The sequence below is a fragment of the Pseudopodoces humilis genome, chromosome 13 (genome assembly GCF_049639895.1).
Source record: "Pseudopodoces humilis isolate 2021_Gansu_Grassland_sample_001 chromosome 13, ASM4963989v1, whole genome shotgun sequence".
NCBI classification, from domain to species: Eukaryota; Metazoa; Chordata; class Aves; order Passeriformes; family Paridae; genus Pseudopodoces; species Pseudopodoces humilis.
This window is the reverse complement of record NC_142212.1, coordinates 19,816,536-19,837,081: the sequence shown is the minus strand read 5'-3', so window position 1 is coordinate 19,837,081 and position 20,546 is coordinate 19,816,536. Positions and strand designations below refer to the sequence as shown.

Genomic DNA, 20,546 nt, shown 5'->3' with positions numbered 1-20,546 from the left:
AAAGTTCTAAATCACACAGAAAAATAAAAAATAAAAAAAATACTGAGCCAGAAAAAATGGGTGTCACAAATTTACTCTTCAGAACAGCATAAAAAACATTAGAATGGGATCGGTATAAAAACACCAAAGTGTGCTCTGGGGCATGAGGGTCTGGAGGACGTGGATCTCCATCAGGAGGATGCACCATGCCCAGCCCAGCCCTTGGGCTGCAGCAGCTCCCTGGCGTGGGGAGACCAGCACTAATTGCTCTCTGCTCACAGGACCTTGCGCAGTAGGAATAGCGAGTGCTGCTCACACAGAATAAAGCCCATTTCCATCCCTCCTCGGGCTCACAGTGCTGGGGAAGGCACTGCCACACTGAAATTAGAAATTCCCAGCTCCCCAGTGGCAGGGAAAGCATTTGTGCGTGTGCTTTTCCACCCCAAAACACGGCTTTCCTTTGTAGCCATAAAAAAAGCCAGCTAATATACTCCTTCCAATTAAACTGAGATATGAACTGCACTTTGAAAGGTCTTAATCCATTCTCTGGTTCATTAACTGAGAAAATTTCATCCCCATGGTTAGCCCTATCAGAGAGGATGGAATGCCTGGCACCAATTAGTTCTAATAACGAGCTAAGTTGTGCACAGGTTTTGGAGCCTGTCATTAGTATGAGAAAATAGGACAGCTCCTCTCAGAATAGAATATCTTACTGGACATTCCTTTAATTTGTCTTTGGCTAACGACTCCTCCCGCAGACAAAGGAACTAATTGATTTGATGAGTTACAGATGCCTGCTGTGTGGCACCTCCCCTGCTGCCGAGCAAGGACCTGCAGCCAAAAAATAGTGGCAATATTGCTCTGAGATTCTGCTTTCCTGCATGCTCACAAGCCGTGCTCTAAGGAGGCAAACACACATGCCCTGTTAGTGCCCTCAGTTCGTCTGGATGCTGATTTTCTAGCAGGGATTCAGCTGGGTATTGGTAAAATGTCTTAGAGGCTGTGGGTGCCTCCCAGGTCAGCATCCTCCCTCGCCGAAGGAGAAGCTCTTGGATCTGGGGAATCTGAGGACTGTGAGGACAAACGGGAGCCTTGCTCCACAGTGCCAGCAGGCAGCTGGGGTCTCTTCTCAGCGCTGCTCTTGCAAGGTTCACTTAAAATAATATCAAAAGAAACAGAGGCAGATGATAGCAGATACAAGATATGTGTCTTCTTATGTTACAGGCTCTTAAAGGAAAGGGTAAGATCAGTGGTTACCTCTAAAGAGATGGACATTAAATAACTGGCTGCTAAACCTGCCACAGCCTGTAGCAGTCTCCCTGTCATTTTATACAGCATTTTTGGTAGTGCCACAGTGGAAATAGTCATTAAATAACCCAGGGAGGCAAAGGAAGGATTCCTGTCTTCCTCACTTCTTTCCTGAATAAAAAAACATGTCAGTTGTGCTGTTACTTCTTGAGCTAAACCAGAAGTATCCCTTTGCCATGAAGAGGGAGACACACCATGAAAATTAAAACATAACTTATTTTCTCAGAGATGCTCGCATGCTGCCAGCATGCCATAAAATCCTGCCTCTTTCTGCAGCGAAGGAAAGCACCGAGTCTTCTCCACAGTGGAGAGGCAGAGCAGGGGAGAGAGGTGGCAGTGAGGGCAGCACAGCCCTGCTTCCCCAGGGACCCGGGACAGGCAGCAGCATGACTCCTGCATGAAACCTGATGTGAGCAGCAGGATCTCATTTCCCAGAGTCACGGGATCACAGGGCGACAGAATGGATTGGGTGTAAGTCAGAGGGGTGCATGCTTGGACGCTGAGGTTTCCATATCTCTAAGAGGACTGCCTGCAGGGGAGCCCAGGTGAGAATCCTCATCTCAAGGTGACCTGGTATCGGGTTCATTGGGAGGCATCACTTCTCATGCACCTCCTTCACCTTGGAGTAGCGTCTCCAAGCTGGAAACGTGGCAGCTTGGCGGCTGGCAAGCTGTGCAACTGTCTGTCACTGCTGGGGAAAATATAAATGATGGCAGTCGCTTCAGCATTTCGATTTCGTAGGTGCTGGCAAACACTCCCCAGCATGAGCTGCTGCATGCAAGTGATGACCTTTAGGAATGCTGGCATCTCCCAGTGCCGAAGAAGCAGGAGCATGAATCAGCAGAAGGGAGCAAGGAAAAAAAAAAGAAGATAGTTAAAAAGGAGCCTGCTGTTAGCAGTAAGTTGAATAAAATTCTGCTGGTCCTCCAGTCAGATTTATTAGCAGTGACCTTGGCACTTGCAGAGCCCCCTGCACAAAAGCCAGGCCCACGCTTGCAGATTTAGTGCACAGTCAGGGCCTCTGCCAGCCCAGTCACCGCATTTCACCCTTTCTGTAATTTAGATTTTGAATCTACAAGGAAACAAGCCCATTCTTCCAGTCTAAGCACAAACAGCCTCCGAGTGAGGCTCTGAAAGGCAGGCACAGAGCCCTGGGCTCCAGCTCTGCACAGACACCTGTATGAGCAGATTCAGTGCAGGGAGCAGCACCTTGGGCAGGCCACGGCAGGGGCTCCTTGGAGGTCCTTGCTTAGACTGAGCCATGAGCTGCCCCCACAGGGGCTGTGCACATGCTGCCAGGCCAGGGGGGCATTTTCTCCACCTCTGCTTTGAAGTAGAGCTCACTCCCAGCTGCCAGGCAGTATCCAAACAGTGCTACAGCCCCTTTCTCAACAAACCCCAGTGCCCACAGTCCAGGTTGCTGTGTGTTTTTCAGTCCCACCAAGTGTTCTGCAGCTCATGCCCATCAGCCGTGGCCCCTGGGCACCACCTGGGCTATGAAGCAGCTCTGAACCCAGCCCCACAGCACCAAGCCTGTCTGTGCAATTCTGTTTGGTTCCAGTCACGATTCTCTGCCTGCTGTGAGACTCTGCCACATCACCAGGACCAGCCTGAGCGGCTGCACTGGCTCTGCCCCTGCCTCTCTTATCCGCTCCCATACTGGAAAGTGGGACTGTGCCTGCCACAAATGGGATGTGTCCCAGTTTCTGCAGAGGGTCTGGTGGCTCCAGCAAGAGCCCTCTCATTGTGATGGGCATGGGATGAGCCCCAGTCGAGCCCCGACTCTGGGCAGCATCTGGGGATGCTGCGGTGTCCCAGCGGGCCCCAGGGAACCCGGACCTCACTTGTGTCCTTTGCACATTCATTTCCCCTTTCTCGCTCAAGTTTTCTCCTTGGCCAGCGACCCTGCTGCCTTTGCTTGGATTTTTCAGCAGAGGGCGATGCAGGCTCACCAAAACCGTCCTCTTTCCCTAAAGCTTTCAGCTGTGTCCTTCATCCTCACCCTCCCCGTGCCCTGGGCTGGGCTCCCCGGCCTGGCAGTGCCAGCACGCACACCCAGCCCTGCCCTGGCACACGGGCACCACGGGCTGCAGCAAACCCTCCTCTCTGCTTGAAGGGATAAATCCAAAGCAAGGTGAGCTGTTCCCAAGAGATGGGCACCGGGAACAGCGAATCCAAGTCCCTGTGAGCCCCAGCCTGCCCGGCAGGAACATCTCTGGGGAGCTGTTGCCAGTGTTGTCAGAGCTATCGCTGCTGCCCACTTCCTCACCTCGTGCTGAAGGAGCATCCGACTCGCTCCAGCTGTGAGGGGAAAATCCCAGGTGATGCCTTTGCCTTTGGTGGGGGAAGGAGCAACATATGTACAGGTACAAAGAGGCTCCCATGAGCCCAGTCAGCTGAGCTGCACAGATTTACAGCAACCTCTGCACCTGGTGAGAGTCCTGAATGAGCAGGGGGAACTTCATGTATGTCAGTGCTGAAATCAGGAGCAGAAGGGAGCACCCAGCCCACTCTGCAGTCTCTCTTGCACTGAATTTTGGGTGATCTGCTTGTCTATATTGTCCTCTGTCATCTCCTCTGGAAGTCACGTTCCCTGTTGGCATTTCATGTTGGCAGGGCCATCTCAGGGAGCTGGGCACCTCCTGCCATCATGTCAGAGCTGTGCTTCAAGGTTATTTCCTATCAAACTCTCCTTCTTCCAGCCATCCAGTTATTTTCTCCTTGGCTAAATCATCTGAAAATAGTCTGCAGCCATCCTAGTTCTTCCTGCTTTGTATGCATGAGCAGGAAGGGGAATTTAGGATTTTGCTGTAATGCTATACACAAAAGCCTGCTGGAGAGCATCACTTTGATTAGCTCTTATTGTACACCCAAGAAAACAGAAAAGAATAAGAATAAGGGATAGCCCAGCATGTGGCTGCTGTGCCTTGCTGCTTCGAGGCTGCTCAGAAAATCTGCCTGGTTGCTCAGGGCCCTTACCAGGAGCATATTTGTGCATATCCCAAAAATGGCTTGGGTTTTATCCTCAATAACAAGGGAAAGAAGGGCAGGAGCACTGTAATGATTTGCTCCCTAGCACATCCCCAAACTTGGGCTCTGGCAATAAAGCAGCCTGACCCCGAGGCCTCCCCTTCACTTGGTCACCTGCAGGCAAGTGAACCTTTCCAAACGCCCACCACACCACACAGGGCACAGCAAAGCTTCCCAGCTGCAAACAAGGCATCCCAGCTCCTGGAAGTCTGAGATGGAAAACTTGATTTAGATCTGGGAATTAAATTAGCAAAAGGGATGAAAAAGAAGTAAAAATATCTCACATCCAAGCACACATCTTTGGCAGAATTTATGATTGGAAAAAAGTATTGGGATGTGAATTTTGCAGACAGCTCTGATGAGTGATGGAATGGACCGAACTCCTCGCTCTAAACTCCCTGAACTTTGAGGATTTGATGCAGATCCAGATTTTAAATTTCCATTGGGGCCTTTCTCTTTAAAACCAGAAGCAGAAGGATCTCATTTTCCTACAGAGGCTGTACCAGATAGTAACTTGCCCCTTCTCCTCCTGTGTCCTGGCCACCCCCTCTTTATCCTTTCTCAGTTTAGGTGAGTCTTTGTCACAAGGCACTGACAAACCGAGCACTCCTGGCTCTCCCAAGACATAGGGCACTGCAGTTCTGGAAGACAGAATTTAGTGCAAGTATCTGCATATGGATTTTTAAAATAAACTAATCCCAAATAAAGCTCACCCGAAGCTGTGGGCACTCCAATCATGTTTAAAAACACGAGAACACAGGAGAGACAGAATGCAATCGATGCTTCCCTGCTTCCCACCCAGCCAGGCGAGCACCAGTCATGAGACTCACACAGCTTAAATCCCACTGTTACACTTTCCCACCAGACAAATCCTACTTTATTAAACCAAAGTGCAAGGGAATTAGCAAAACCGCCCGTTTCCTTCACACTATAGTATATATAAGCAACCTAATCCATACGCCAAAGCTCCCACCGCTCTCAAAAGCTCTCAGCTGGGAATTCCCGTCAGCAGCTCGCCATCTCCCTCCTGTCAACTCGGGATTACCTTTCCCTAACAGGGCACGGGAAGGAGAAAAACACGTGGGCACCTGCCAAGCTCATCCCTGCGGCTCCCCTTGCACGGTGACCCCGCCTGAAGGAGAACCGCAGGGGTGGGGATGGGGCAAGGGGCTGCACACCGGACTAATTAGTGCTCGGCTTTGCTCATTAAAGAGGCTCCTTTGGCTGACCTGACCAAATACTTCCCATTGTTTCCTTCAATCCCATGGCTGCCGGGTCTGCTCGGGGATTGATGGAGAGGGATTGATGAGCCGGGGAGGGATCCCGATGTCCTGCCCGTCACCCCGCCTGCCAGGGGCGGCCCAAAATTCTGCTGAGAGACACAGGAGGTGCGAGTCAGCCCGGCCGGCGTTTCATTTCCATGACATAAGCGCCTCCGTGTAGCAACAGAAATCAGGGGTAATTGGCAGGGCTGGAAGGACGGAGCCTTTTGTTACACAAGGTTTAATGGGCCTCTTCGGAGGGAGCAGGAACCAGCGAGTGCTGCAGCCTGGAATAGCGATGTGCTACATCCCATTTCTCAGGAGAGAGGAAGGAAGGACACGTGAAAAGAAAATAGCAGTAAATGATCCCACTTCATAATTTTTCTTCCTGTAACCCTTCTGGCCTTACAAACAGGAACTTCGTTTTAAACTAAAAATAAAGCCCGATGCCTGTGTCGCAGTTGCAGATGGGTGTTTCCAAGCGCGCCGCTGGGGCTCAGCCCTGTTCTATAAGCAGCCTGGGCTGGGCACCCTAGGAAAGTGCCTGGCTTTGCATTTGCTATATTTACATATCATCAGTTATCAGGAGAACAGGATGTCCCAGGGGATCTGAAATAGGATATGCCACACTCCATCTCCTGGTCAGTTCAGCCACGGGCCAGGCCCGTATGGCTGATCCTGTCTGCCCGCGGCTCCGGGACTGCCAGCCGTGCCCGGTGGGTGTTATCCACCCCTGCCCGGCTGGCACGCAGGCCAGGCTGCTGTGGCATCCCCAGCCTTCCTCCAGACACGTGTGGCTGCAGCAGAGAAGAGCTAGGGAGGTGGAAAGCTCCTATTTCTCTCTCTGCCACACTATTGCAAAGGCAGAGGAGATTTATTCTGCCCTCTAAAAAATCAGGTCTGTATTCTCCTCCACACATTGTTTTTTACACTAAAGCCCCAGCAGCCATCAGGAGCCTTTCAGTACAGGGTGATGGAGCACAAACAAGGCCTTTCCCAGGCAGAGCAGGGCAGGGCAGGAGCAGAACCCCTGGCACAGCTTCCTGCAGGCCCACAGAGGGGCTCGCTGGGGTGCCAAGCACAGAGCAGAGAGGGCAGATGGAGGGGTGGGTACCCGGTTCCCTGGCACTGCACACCCTGCAGGGCACGGGCTGTCCCGTCGGAAGCACGAGGGATGCCCTGCCTACCTCACCACCTTGGATTTAAATGTCTTTCTCACACGCTGGGTGTAGCTGCCAAGTATTGTGCCTTCAGTACATCACTCCACCTTGATTTCAAACCACTCCAGCTTGTGTTTGGGAGTGGTTTCCAAGCATTCAGCTCACCCATATCTTATCCACACTGGTTTCCTTTATGAGCTGCACCCACTACAGGTCCAGAGCTTTAAATGCAAACCCAAACAAATATGTGGTCGCGCTTCCCATTCCCACTGGACTGGCCTGGAGTGGGAGTGGAATGAGTCAGGAGTACCATAAAGGAAAGTGAAATAGATCCACCCTGAGCAGATGATAGGATCAGGGCAGATTAGTAGCCTTGGATCAGATTCAAGGGTCAGCATAAATCTTTAATCTTTGCAAAGTCCTCGAGCCTCCCTCCCCTCACTGTCTCACATGCACACACACCAGGCATGACTAAACAGCTCTCTGCGGGGATGGCAGACGCTTCAGAAACTCCCGACTGGTTTTGGTTTGCAAAATACAACAATAAAGCTGCTCTCTGTTCTGTGAACGTGAGAACTTCCCTACGCAGGCACCTCGCCCCTGGATGCTGTGGGGTGCTGCCAGGGACGGTGTCACACCACAGCCACTGCTCCCACCGGCACCGGGGGCTCACTGGGGCCCCTCTGCTTTGCTCTGACCCCAGAGTCAGGCTGCACCAGCCAAGCATCGGGTGAGAGCCAAGGACAGTCCCCACCTTGTGCCTTATTAGGTCCCGACGTGGTCTGCCAGCACGTCATTACTCATTATTTCTCTATATTTGCTTCCCACTGACGCTGTGCTGAGTGCACATAATCTGGATAGTTCCCAGGTTTCACGTGGAGCTGCAAGTGCCTGGCTCAGGGGTGGTGGAAATGCCAGGCTGCCCTGGGAAGGGGCTGTGTGGGAGCAGAGGGACTGGAGGAGAGGCGTGTGCCAGCTTTGCACCCAACTGATGCACTAAAGGAAAAGGAAAGAAAAAAAAAAAATACATAGCAAAAAGCCCTGGCCTAGTTTTTGCTAGTTTTTGTTTCACTGTGCTGGGCTCAGGCTCGAAGGATGTGGTTTGGTGGTCAGCGCATAAGACAGCAAATGAAAAAAAAAATTCCTTTGATTAAATCCAGATCGGGTCTGTGCAAGCTCTTCCTGTGGCCATCGGGAAATCACACGAGGGAAAACCCTGCCCACGCTGCCAGTGGCTGGGCACCAAGGGACGTGACACAGCCCTGCGGTGGCCCCATCCTGCTCGGCGGGGCACCATGTCCCACAGAGCGAGGTGTCCCATCCTGGCACCTGGAGGACACATTCCCTAGGGGGGCTCCGAGACATCCATCTCACCATGCTGAAGGCTCCATCTCAAGCCTCCCTGATAGATTTATAACAATTCAAGTCACTCTCACCGCCGCTCTGCACACAAAGGGCCAGGCAAGTTCTGTATAAGCGAATATTTATATATTCCCATAAACATTTTTAAATGGGAAATTGCCTAATATGCCTTATTAAAGGGAAAGCACGAACAGCTGGCCGAGGGCGCCTGGCAGAGCTGCTGACGGTGGATGTGCTGTTGCTGCTGCACCTCACAGCTCTAATTGTTTCAGGAATCCTTTGACTCATCTTCCGAGCGGCTCCAGGATCTGAACTGAGATCTCTGTCTTGCCGGCCTCCTTCAAAACACTTTTGCCTTGCTGCTGGGTTCAAAAAGCTTGTGCTGCAGATGCCTCCTGACCTCAAGCGCCCAGGTGCTCTCTGGAGCCCGGAAAACCCCTCGGTGGTTCCTGCCTCAGCCGCACACCGCAGCAGGGCTCGTGCTCCTCACACGTGCGGCTCACCAGGCCCTGCCACAGCAGCTCCCGGCCACAGGTCCTGGGGACAAGGACCTGCCACCAGCCAGCCTTACCCCAGCAGGGTCCTGCCAGGACCTGGTCCAGCCACACACCTGCCCCTTCTGCCCTCTTGGCCAGCGATTCTTTGCTTTCCCGGGGAGACACAGTGAAAGCCCTGAAGCGCAGGAAAGCTGTTCCTGGGCTGCTGGGGATCAGGACCACGCAGGTCCTTGGCTTCTCCCTGGGGACCAGGGATGTCACTGAGCGCTGCAGTGCCAGCCTGCTCTGTTACTATGGGGACAAGCACCACAGGGCTGACAGGAATAAATGTATAAAAATCCCCAGCAGCTTCGCTCCGGGGGTGGCAGTGGGATCACCGTAACCTGCCGTCCCTCCGTGCCCCTTGCCCGGCTCAGTGGCCTCCACCCCTTGTGACACCCAGCCCGTTGCTATCTTTGCCCAATGTGCCGGGCTGACAGCTCAGGGCTCACCTCGGCGGAGGCAGCGTGCCCAGAGCATCCCTGGGCTGTGGGCACGGCTCGCTGGGCAGCACACGGGCCCCGTGCCCCCACCAGCACCGGGCAGGGTTTGCCACGGCCGGGCACAGGAGGCAAGGCAGCCTCGGGAGCGGAGCGACTCAGGCCTCGCTCGCTCACTCCTTATTCACCCGGCTACACGAGCTCCGGGCAGGGCTGAATTCCCCGTGACCTTTGGACACTCATTTCAGCCATGGAAAGGGTGATGGGCAGCCAGAGGGAAGGGAAAACAGGCAAAAGGCCTGGCGAGATGGCAGCGGGCACTGCTGTGGGAGCCTCCGGGCCAGGCTGCTCCCCAGGCTGGGAGGTGGCAGCACCGCAGGGCCTTCCAGGGCCGGGCTGGGCAGCAGCTCCCGGGACACCCCAGCGCTGCTGGTGCCGTTCCTGCTCCACCCGGGGAAAGGCTCCGCTCCCAGGAGAATGGGCCCGAGGAGGGAGAGAGCTCCACGCACGGCAGGGCCGGGGACAGCTCTCTCGAGGGCATCGTCTTAGAAAGCGGCTCTTGGGAGGCCCGGTGATTCAAGGGGAAAGCTCTGCAACACTCATTCTGGGAAGTTTCCATTTGAATTGCTGCAAAGAGCAGTTTTTCCATGATAAACAGATTGCTTCAGTTCCCCAGCAGCACTGGGGGGGTCACGGTCACCCCCTCCCTCCACGGGGCCCTGAGTCATCCTCCACCCGAGGGCTCAGCCCGGGCTGGTGTGGCAGGGCTGGGATGGGCCGTGAGAGGTGCTCCGAGCGCTTCCCGCACCACAGGGGAAATCGGTCCCAGAGTGACTGGCACCTCTCTGAGGCCAAATGTTTGTCTGAAATCAAGAACCTGAGAAAACCCCTCCTAGCCAAGTCCTGATCAGCGTGTGAAGTGCCAGGGCCCCTCTGGGGCTCCTGGTTCAGGAATGAAAAGCCCAGGGACTCCAGCACTTGTGGGTCAAACACTTGGTACAGACAATGCTGATGGGAACCCTGCCTCCTGCGTCCCCACACCACCAGGAGTTCTGGATCATGGGGGGCTGCCCAGCCCCTCCTGTTTCCCTGCAGCCCCAGAGCAGCACCCCAGCCCTGGCCAACAGCACTCATCTCCTCCTTGGGCTGACACCAAAACCAGGCTGGGTGCTTCATGTCCCAGCCAGCTCCAAGGCAAACATCTAAGCAGCAGAGATCAGTGAGAGAGAGGAATCCCGCTCCCTGTGCCTCTCTAATCCTGTGGAATAATGCATCCCATGAAGTGCAGTCTGGATCCAGTCCAGCACTCACGGAAGGCAATGACAGACCTCCCACTGATTTCAATGGGAGCAGAGCGAGCTGGGGTTTAATCAGTGTGGTACCAGCAGCAACAGCTCGTCAGCCCCAGCATTTCTGAATACATTAGAACACATTGCCTATGCCCATAGGTCACATTTCATCTCAAATCACACCAATTTCACAATACATGCACTAATACCACGAGATAATCATCAGCAACTGCTTCCATTTGGGATGGAGCTTTACCCCAATCAATAGCTGCAGTCAAACCCCACCAGCAGGTCCCCAGGCCCTGCCACAGCAGGAGGAGGGTGCTGGGAAAGGCCCCCAGCATGGCCATAACCTTATTAATGATTCAGTGTCAAGAATAGAAATAAGAGTTAAATCTTCCCTAAGCTGCTCAGCTGCACACTGGTGGTGTACACATCCTCGGGCAGCAGCACAAACACGAGCTCCATGCACACCCCGTGACGCGGATAAGCAATATTTCAGCCCTAATAGTTTGCATATTCATCAGTCCTTTCAAAGCAGAATAGATCTCGGCCTTTTCTCGCTGCCACGGCACGGAGGCGACCGGAGAGCCGCACGGAGGAGGGAATGCTGCTACACTTCCAGCAGCAGCACGGGCTGAAGGAAGGATAAAGCTGCGTTGCAGAGAGAAACTAATTATTCCTCTTGTGAGACAGCTCTGGCAGCCACAGACCGTGGCCATTGCTCCTTGGGCTGAGCTGGTGTTCAGAAAATGACGTGGGAACCCATCCTGGGTACTGGAATAAAGAGCAGAGGTCAGAGAGGAGGTAAAAATGGAGCACTGGGGGCAAGTCCAAGGCTATAATGCCAACCCAGCCCTTTCCCATCAGCGTTGTCACCCCGCAGACAGTCACTCATGGACATGGGCAGGGCTGAGATGAGTAAGGCTCCATCCCACAGCAAGCACCCACCTGCCTTAGCCAGGCCTGCCTCTGTGTAATGCAAAGAGATGGATGGCAGGAGGAGCCAGCCCAGGATAGACCCCAGCCAGCTCCCACCATCCCATGGGCAGCAACAAGCACAAGAGGAGCTGGGGGAGCGGCCTTTTATTTCCAGGCATTCCTGTTTCCATCAGCTGTGTGGTATTTCCCAGCCTGCTCCGTTTGCAGTTTTAACAAGGCACATGTGGTGAGAAACCCTTCCCATGCAGAGCTTTCCTGTCTGGCCATTTCCAGAGGCACTGGGTGTGATGGCAACAGCTGCCTCCATGGGGTGATGTGCCTGGGGCAGAAACACACCTGGGAGAAAGACACATGTCTAAGAAATGAATTATTCCAAAATATAATCCTCCATTTCTTACACTGCAGCATGGAGGTGCCTCAGGAGTGAGGGCACAAGGGTACAGGCACCCCTGAGCCGTGGCCAGTGCTCCCAGGGCAGAGCTGCCTTGCCCAGGGCCAGTAATGTTCTCTGCAATTAGCAGCTGTCTCTGGCGCTGAGAGGCATCGGGAGAGTTCTCAAGTGCCGTGAACTGCCCGCAGAAGGGCAGTGGGAAAGGTCTGGAACACGAGGGAGCAGCGAGAGCCGCATCTCCTGGCTCCGGCAGCACGCCAGGGTTACAAAACACGGACACCCCGTGTCACATAGCGAGGGTCAGTGTCACCAGCCCCGCGGGCTACGGTTACACGGGCTGAGCCCAGCAGAGTCATTCTGCCTGCAGCCCTGTGGAGATCATCCCTCCTCTGCCCCCGGGCATTCCCATCCCTCTCCTTCCATCCTGAGCATCACACGAAATGTCTAAGGGGAAAAAAAGCCTTGCTCAAGACCTGCTGCTTTTTCCACGCTGAAGCAGAAACAGCAATTATCTGGTTCAGTCTGGTGCTGCTGGCCTGGAACATGCCATGACAACGTGTTTCTCGTTTCAAAGCCTCTTTTGTACTAGGACACAGTTCAAGGGATCTTGCAATGCCTGCATTTGTAAACACGCCGCACTTGCAGCTACACGCTCTGCAGATGAAAGCCAAGGCAGAGCACAAGGGCACTTCTCCCTCCGTGTGTCACGGCCGGGGGACGGGGCAGCTCCCCCCAGCTCAGCTGAATCAGAGCTCCGGCAGCCCTGGGGCTGGGTAACCATGCGTGGTCCTCAAAAGTCACGGCACGTTCAAAAAAATGGAGTCCTGGAAAAGGGTGGGGGGGGAAAAATCACAGCAAAAAAAATGTGCGTCACTGCAGATTATTTTAGGCCCTGGTCCATGCATAATGCAAATAAGCAGCTCCCGGGGTACATGCCTGTAAAAACCATCCAGTCCCACAGCGCTCGGCTACGGGAGCTTTCCAAACAGGTGGTGAAAAGCTAAAATTATGTGTCTGTGTGTCCTCACCGGGGTTAGGAAAGGCCCTGGCTCTCAGGAAGGCTCTCCCCATGCCTCCACAGGGCTGGTATGAAACAGGACCGAGACATTAAAAAATTCAGGAGCATTTCTTTCCTTTTGAGGCAATCCTGCACTCCCACTCAGCTAACCTCACTCAGCACCTCCACGACACCCTTTGATCTGCCTGACCCCGCTGCCCCCTCTCACCTTCTCTTCACACACACTAACTTTTTTTTTTTTTTTTTTTTGCCTAAAATCATTAAAATCATTGTATCCTCCTTGTCTGACTTCAAGGAGTCGCACGGGAAGCCCTATTTATGGGTTGAAATGCTGCTGAAAGAGTTATTGCCGTGTTATTCAGCTGTTGTGCCAAGCCTGCATGGGGATCGGGTTTCTGCTGAAAGGGTGCCAGGCACGTCTTTTTCCAGGAACCAGCAGCCGTATTTAGCCTCCGGCTGCACATGAAAGACTGCAGTCGGAAACGTGACATTGTGTCAACATTTGAGGCAGGTCAGAGCTGGGTGAGACCATGAAAACAAGCCCGGGAACTCAGCACACCCCGGCGGGGCAGGCAGCACGGGCTGTCCCGGGCTGGCACTGTGCCGGGGGTCGCCCCTCCATCCATCCTTCCTTCCATCCTTCCTTCCATCCATCCATCCATCCATCCATCCATCCATCCATCCATCCATCCATCCATCCATCCATCCATCCATCATCCATCCATCATCCATCCATCATCCATCCATCCATCCATCCTTCCTTCCTTCCATCCATCATCTTCCTTCCTTCCTTCCTTCCTTCCTTCCTTCCTTCCTTCCTTCCTTCCTTCCTTCCTTCCTTCCTTCTTTCCTTCCTCCATCCCTCCATCCCTCCATCCCTCCATCCCTCCATCCCTCCATCCCTCTCCCCACCTCTTCCTCCCGGGCTGGGATGGGGATTCCAGGGATGCTGCTCTGGCAGGGCTGGGAGGGGCTGCTCTGGCAGTGGGGTCCCCACCCGGTGCCACCCCAGGTGCAGACCCTGCCCCACAGAGCTCACCTGTCCTGCTGGCACTGGGCCAGGGCAGCGGAGAAAATTCCTGGCCCATAATAAAATTTTCTTCCTGAGTAAATGTTTTTTCTCCCACTTTTTTTGGCAATTTTTTCCTCCATGACTGAGGATCTGGAACTCCTGAAAGTCATCCCACCATAGGACAAGGGGGGACAGAATATGAGGACCAGAAGGGAGAGAGAGCCATGGAAAGGAGCCAGAAATCCAGGGGTCCTGAGGCTGGAGACACCTCTGCACTGAGCACCAAATGCTGTCCCCAGATGGGATTGTTGCAGTCAGCTTCAGTGAGATCAATATCTAGCCCTAATTAAAGCAAACATAACATGAACGCTGGGACGTGTGGAGGCCCCAAACACATTAAACCAAGCAGCATTTTTTTCTAGCATAACTTAAGCTAAGGTTTCTGTATTTCTAACCACAGTTTAACAAGAAGCATCGGCCTCTCTGTGTGGGGTCCTGGGGATGCTCAGCCCCAGTCGGACACTTCAACCACTCCCCACGTTTTGTGATTCATCTGCCCAGTGAAAATCCCAAATATCCCCTCAGAAGTGCCCGTGCCCCATCCACGCACGGGCAGCACGACTGGGTAACCGAGTCCTGCCATCCATCCCTTTGTTTCACCCCTCTTTTGCCTTTGGGGGAGGTTTGGGGTCTCTGTTTCATCTAGAGACCAGAAACCAGCATTGCTGCTGGACAGACTGGGAGGGATCCTGTGGTGGGATGAGGACCGTACCCTCGGGCTCATTTTGCAGCACTGGGAGTAGAGGCCCCAGGCTGCTCCAGCACCCACAGTGCCAGCTGGAATTCCCAAATCAGGGACAGCTGGACATGCGGGGGTGGCAGGGATCACTCCAGCAAAGGCAGGACCTGACCCTCGCACCCCTCAGCCTCAGAGATTTGGTGGGCACCATCCCTGGCGGTCCTGGGGCAGCTCAGACACAGGCTGAGGGTGCTGAAGTAAAACCAGTTTGCAGCAAATCCATTTTCCTCCAGGAACTGGGCAAAGCCTGTGGAGATGCTGCATCCTGCAGGGTGAGGGGCTGCCTCCTCCCCACAGAGCTTGGGGCCCAGGAGCCAAATGCCAGACACAGGGAGCACAACGTGACATCAGGAGAGAGCAGGAAAGCCAGCCAGGCTCTCCTGGCACCTCCTTCGAGTCTGGAAGGAAAAAAATCCCTGAAGGTGCCAAGGGAGTTAAAATAAATAAATATCCCTGGTGACAGGGGTAATGGGACCCTGAGCTCCTTCAGATACCGACAGTGGAGGAGCTGTGGGGGGAGCAAGGAGAGCCCTGCTGGCCCCTGCACCCTGAAATCCTCACTCCTCCCTGCACTGAGATCCCTCATTCCCCCTGCACCCTGAAATCCTCACTCCTCCCTGCACCCAGCAGTCTCACTCCCCCCTGCATCCCAAATTCCTGCTCCCCGCCCCTGCCATCCCCTGCTGGACCAGACCACGTGGAACGACCCCACTCCAACATTTCAAAGCACAGGAGGCAAACCCTTATCTTCCACAGGAAAAGAATTATTTTATTAAGCATTTTTAAACAGCTACTTAACATTTACTCAAGATAAAAATATGTACAATATCCCACCTTGGAGGTGGCTCCAAAATATAAACACTGTACCTCTCCCAAGAGAAAAACGGAATATTCTTCTCTTCAAAAAAAAAAAAAAAAAAAGACAACCCAGAAACAAGAATACATTCATATTTCTCACTTCTTTATGCTCAAGTAGTTATACAAATAATAGACATCTGAAACGTTTTAACTTTTAATATATTTATATAATATATATATATTTATAACAGGTTTTTACAAATAAAGGCAACAACTGTATACCAAAAAAACCCAAAAAAACCAACAACAAAATAAACGTTAGAACACAATCTGCAATCAAGCATAGTGCATCTCAACAGCTGGTGCAATGGGAGGGCGACATGAGGATCCAGACAGGGGTTCTGCTCACCAGTTCTCAAACCAGTAAGAAAAAAACCACCAAAGAGCAGTGCCTTTAGCAGTGAGCTTTGGGGTTTTTTAATTAGAAAGAAGCTAAACTGGAGATGATGTTCCTCTGCGGAGAAAGCCCCTTGCAGTTTCCAGCCCAAGTGTCACACGGACCCCTCTCCCCTTAACACGCGAGCCAGGTTTGCCAGGGAGGAACCCCGATCCTGCCGGGATCAGGCTCCTCTGGAATCCCACCCTGCCGTTTTCCAAAGGCACTGTCGGGCACGGATGGCGCTGCCTCAGCTGCTCCCTGTGCCAAGGAGCTCCCGGCCGGGCAAATCGCGCTCATTCCCGAGGAGCGAGGCGACAGCAGCAGCGGGAGAGGCTGGAGCCGGGTGCCACCAGCAAAGCGATCCCAGGGACAGCTCCTCCCGAGCCGGCCCGGCTAGCAGCTCGAGTTACAGGAAGGGCGCAGGTTAATTTATTTATTAGATGTACGCCATGGAAAGCTCCAAGCAGCAGCTACCTTTTATTTGTTAAAAAATATCTATGTATCAGCAAAGGTGTGGAGAGAAACCCGTCTTAGGTCTGCCTGACCTGTGTGACCAGGCAGTGACCGCTGCCCTGCTCTCCTGGTGGCATTGCCACCACTGCCACCACCACCCCACAGTGACCACTGCCCTGCTCCTGCACTCACAGTGGCATTGCCACCACCACCAGTGACCACTGCCCTGCTCCTCCTGCACTCACAGTGGCATTGCCACCACCCCGCAGTGACCACTGCCCTGCTCCTGCACTCACAGTGGCATTGCCACCACCCCGCAGTGACCACTGCCCTGCTCCTGCACTCACAGTGGCATTGCCACCACCACCAGTGACCACTGCCCTGCTCATCCTGGTGACACTGCTGCCCCTGCAGTGAGCACTGTCCTGCTCCTGTTCTCACGGTGGCATTGCCAACACCACCACCCCACGCTCGGGGCCCCTCGGACACCAGCCCAGCTCCAATGAACCAGCAGGGCCGTTGCCTTCAGCACCGCTCAGGGAAGTACCGTGGGTTATATTTATGTATTTTATATCCACAGACCCTCCAACCAGGTCTGACCAATGGAATATTTCTTCACAGCTTTGCAATAGATTCGCAGCTGACCGAGTCAACTGTTGCTCTGTAGATGTGGAGAGGGAAGAAGGGAAGGGGTAAAGCACAAAACCCTTCTTAAACCCTTCATTAATCTTTTGGAAGTTGTTGTCAATCGCTAACCTGGGCGCATCCTTCATCCTTCTCCAAGCTACCTGACAGGTCAGAGAAAAGGGGATTTAGCTTCCTACGCACAGTGAACCTCGTCCCCACACCTCAGTCCAGCCAATATATAAAAGTGAAACAGTCTCTCAAACTAAAAAAAAACAAAAAAAAGAAAAAAAGAAGAGAAAAACCAGTCACACTGCGCTCAGTCTTTGGTTTCCAAGTTCAAAGGAGGAATCTGCTTCAAAGCTTGAAGCAGAGCCGAGGAGTCGATGGGGGAATGGGCCGGTACAGGAGAAGGGAGTCTCTGGGGCATCAGCAGAGGGGGGGAGATTTTGTCGGGGTTCATGAAGCCCGTCAGCGCCGCGGCAGAGGCCGGCAGGCTGGGGTACAGCACGGGCACCGAGGCTGGGTACCAGCACTTCTCCAGCATGGGCAGGTAGGCGGTGGCGGACGGCGGGATCAGGTAGAAAGGCAGGCACAGGGGAGGCTGGTGAGCGTGGGGGCCCAGGAAGCTGCTGGAAGAGCCCATCATGTCACTGCCAAAAGGGCCCTCGTCCTGCGGCGACTCCAGCCTGCTCCTTTTGGCAGGCGGGTCCTCAGTCTCTTGCTTAATAGAGCTTATTCTCTCCTGGACAGTGTATTTGAGGTCGGTATCCTTTTTGAAATAGGGCTGTTCCGATTTGGAGTCACTTTTCTCCAGCTCTCCCCCGTACCCGCTGTCCGTGTCCGTGTCGCTGCCGCTCTGCTCCCCGCTGGAGTGAGCGAATGTCCGCTGGATCACGGGCACGCAGTTCTTCCCGTGGCCCTCGCCCGCCGCGCCCAGGGGCGCCGGCTTCTCCTTCAAGTCCACCAGCTTGGGAGGGATGTCCCCGGCCTTGCGGGCGGCCCCGCCCTGCAGCACCTCGCTGGCCATCCGGTGCAGGTGGCTGACCAGCTGCGACGACTTCAGCTCCTTGCCGTTCTCGTGCTTTGCCAGGTATTGCAGCATTTCCTTGGCACACATCTGGAAACCGGATCGAAACATTTCCTGGCTGGAATCAAGGTTTCTCGATGACAGGTCACCTAAGGAAACATTAACAGAAAGAAATTAAAAATTAACAACATGCTAAATAGTTCAGTTTCCATCTCTGAGGGGGAGCGGAGGCGATGTTGGACTTGGGGTACAGCACAGACAGAGGGGGACGCAATGGTCAAGCTGGACCCTGTGCACAGAAATCCCTGGATTTCTGCAGAAATGGACAATTCCATTGGAACATCCACCTGTCCACTCCTACGTAACAACTTTACGTAAAGTGCCACCTGCTCTTTTTTGCTATTTACTGTATAATCCACCTTCAACAGGTACTGGAGTGCAGAAAGGGGAATGAGTCAAGCTGTGGCTCCTCCAGGAAAGCCCCCGGGGAAGGCAGGGTGCACCTTGCCGTGCTCCTCCGGGCAGGGAGCTCCCAGAGGGCCGGCAGCTCCACCAGCCCCGGGGGACTCCGCTGCTCCGGCAGCTCCACTGCACTCCCTGTGGCTGCCGGGGCAGGGACAGCGCCTCCGAAAAATTCGGGTTTACTGTATCAGATTCACGTGAGTGCCACATGTGAAAACAGCAGGAGGAAGTGCATCTAAAGCTGATAAGCTGAAGCACCGGGTCCCCTCTGCCTGCAGAGCTCAGGCCAGCTCGGTTATAAAGAAACTTGAAAAGGGGTGTATAGAAAGCAGATTTATATCTATTTCCAGAGACAAACAACCAAATAAACCCGACTGGGTTATCTAAAGCTCACAAACACAAATGGAAAGAATCGAATGGCTTTGGAGAGAACCTCAAAGCAAACCCAGGCTGTAACTAAAACTACTGAAAACCCAGTTTAATTTCAAACAACCCCCAGGGCGCTCTGCAGTGACCACCTTGAGCAACACGTCCTTTTTTTGCAAAAGCTCGTAAGCAAAGCCTGAGAAAATGACAGCAGGAAAGGGCAGAATTCCTGTCTCCTCCCTTCTCGGGGGACAAGGTGTCCCAGCCACATTTCACAGGCTCCCCAAGGAAAGTCCATCACACACACACAGGCTCTCACCCTGCCGTCTGAACACTCACCCGCCTGCAAACCGTTCTGCAAAGCAATGATCTTCTGCTGCTGCTGCTCGATGAGATTGGTCAGTGCCTTCACGTGCTTCAAGGTGAGCTCCAGAACCACAGCCTTCTCCAGGTGACCTAGAGTCTGGGAGCACAGGGACAGGTTGGCACCCGCCGCAGGCTCAGCCAGGAGCCGCCCGGGGCTGCCAGTGCCTTCCCAGGAGCCGCGGGAGGACGGGCACGGTGAGACCCGGAGCAGGCAGCACTACCAGCGGCAACATTCCATAGAAATAAGTTAAAAAGCAGGCTAGGGAAAAGGCTCTCACGGAACCGCGCAGGTACTTCCAGACCAGCCGCATGAGCTCGGAGAGAAGCGTTTTGTTTATGGGTTCTGCTGCCCCTGCTGGCACCGTGACCTGAGCCCGGGGGAGCCCGGCCGGGGACTGCTCTCGCCCGGCAGCGCTGGGAGTGGGGTCCCCTGGGATCCCAGCTCCCGCAGGGATCCGCGGCTCCCGGGGAAGTTTGGGATGCGCTTACAGCCTTCCCGGGCGTGCGGCACCGCAGAGCAAAAACAACAAAAAAAATAAAAACCCACCCCAAATCGGCGGTGAAGCGGCAGCAGAGAGCCGGCCCCGGGGGAGCCGCTGCCCCGTCCCTCCGCCCGCACGTACCGTCAGCTTGAGGTGCTCGGGCAGCAGGTCCTTCAGCTGCGCGATGCACTCGTTGATCCTGTCGCGCCTCTTCTTCTCGATCAGCCGGTGCGGCAGCTTGTAGGTTTCCTGCGGGGCCGGGCAGCGGGTCAGCGGGGGAACACCCGCACGGTCCCACCGCTCCCGTCCCGAGCGCGCCGGGGAGCGGCCGAGCCCCCGCCCCGGGAGCGCCGCCACGGCCGCGCACCGGCCGGTTCACCCCGTTAACCCCCGATTTACCCCGTTAACCCCCGGGTTACCTTACGGCCCCTCGTTTTAGCCCCTCACCCCCCATTCACCTTGTTGTCCTCGCTCCTCTTTAAGCCCCTCCGGGGTTTGTACACCTGGTACATGTGCGCGAAGTCCAGCCTGCACGGGAGAAAGGAGAGCAGCGCGTTACCCCCGTCCCGGAGCCGGCGGGGCCGCTTCCCGCGGAGCCCCCCGAGCCCCCCGAAGCCCCGCTTACCCCGGCAGGTCTCCGCTCTCCAGGGCGGGCAGTTTGCCCAGGCAGCCGGGCGGGGGCTGCGCGCTGGGGATGCGCTCCATGGCGGGGGGCGCGGGCGCTGCGGGCGCTCAGGGGCTGCGGGCGCTGCCGGTGCCGCCGGTGCCGGTGCCGCTGCTCATGCCGCGCCCGCGCCGCGCGGGCTGAGGAGCGGCGGGCGGCCGCGGGCCGGGTTAAATGCGGGCGAGTGGGTGGACGGGAGCGACGTGCGGAGCCCTGTGACCGCCGGCACGTCTGGCGGCCCCGCGCCCCCGCCCCGCCGTCACATGAGCCTCACGTGGCGGCGGCGCGGGGGGAGGCGGGGGCGCCGCTCCGCCCCCCCCCCACGTGTGCCCCG

The 20,546-nt window shown here is 54.8% G+C and overlaps 1 protein-coding gene across 1 annotated transcript; it reads right to left on the bottom strand.

Annotated features, from left to right (window-relative positions):
• Positions 1-17,035: 17,035 nt before the first annotated feature.
• On the bottom strand, positions 17,036-20,340 carry BHLHE40 (basic helix-loop-helix family member e40). Its single transcript, XM_005521963.3, has 5 exons — positions 20,174-20,340; positions 20,007-20,076; positions 19,690-19,797; positions 19,040-19,163; positions 17,036-18,021 (listed from the first exon to the last, which is right to left on the bottom strand). The coding sequence occupies exons 1-5, from the start codon at positions 20,251-20,253 to the stop codon at positions 17,162-17,164; spliced, it is 1,242 nt and encodes a 413-aa protein (XP_005522020.1). The 5' UTR covers positions 20,254-20,340; the 3' UTR covers positions 17,036-17,161.
• Positions 20,341-20,546: the final 206 nt, after the last annotated feature.

Bases quoted from the DNA above. Each gene is read 5' to 3' on its own strand.
- BHLHE40 (XM_005521963.3), bottom strand. From the start codon at position 20,253: ATGGAGCGCATCCCCAGCGCGCAGCCCCCGCCCGGCTGCCTGGGCAAA. The intron at 19,798-20,006 runs GTGAATGGGGGG...CCGGCCCCGCAG, and splicing joins AGAGGAGCGAGGACAACAAG to GAAACCTACAAGCTGCCGCA. The intron at 18,022-19,039 runs GTGAGTGTTCAG...ATGTTTCCTTAG, and splicing joins GCAGAACGGTTTGCAGGCGG to GTGACCTGTCATCGAGAAAC.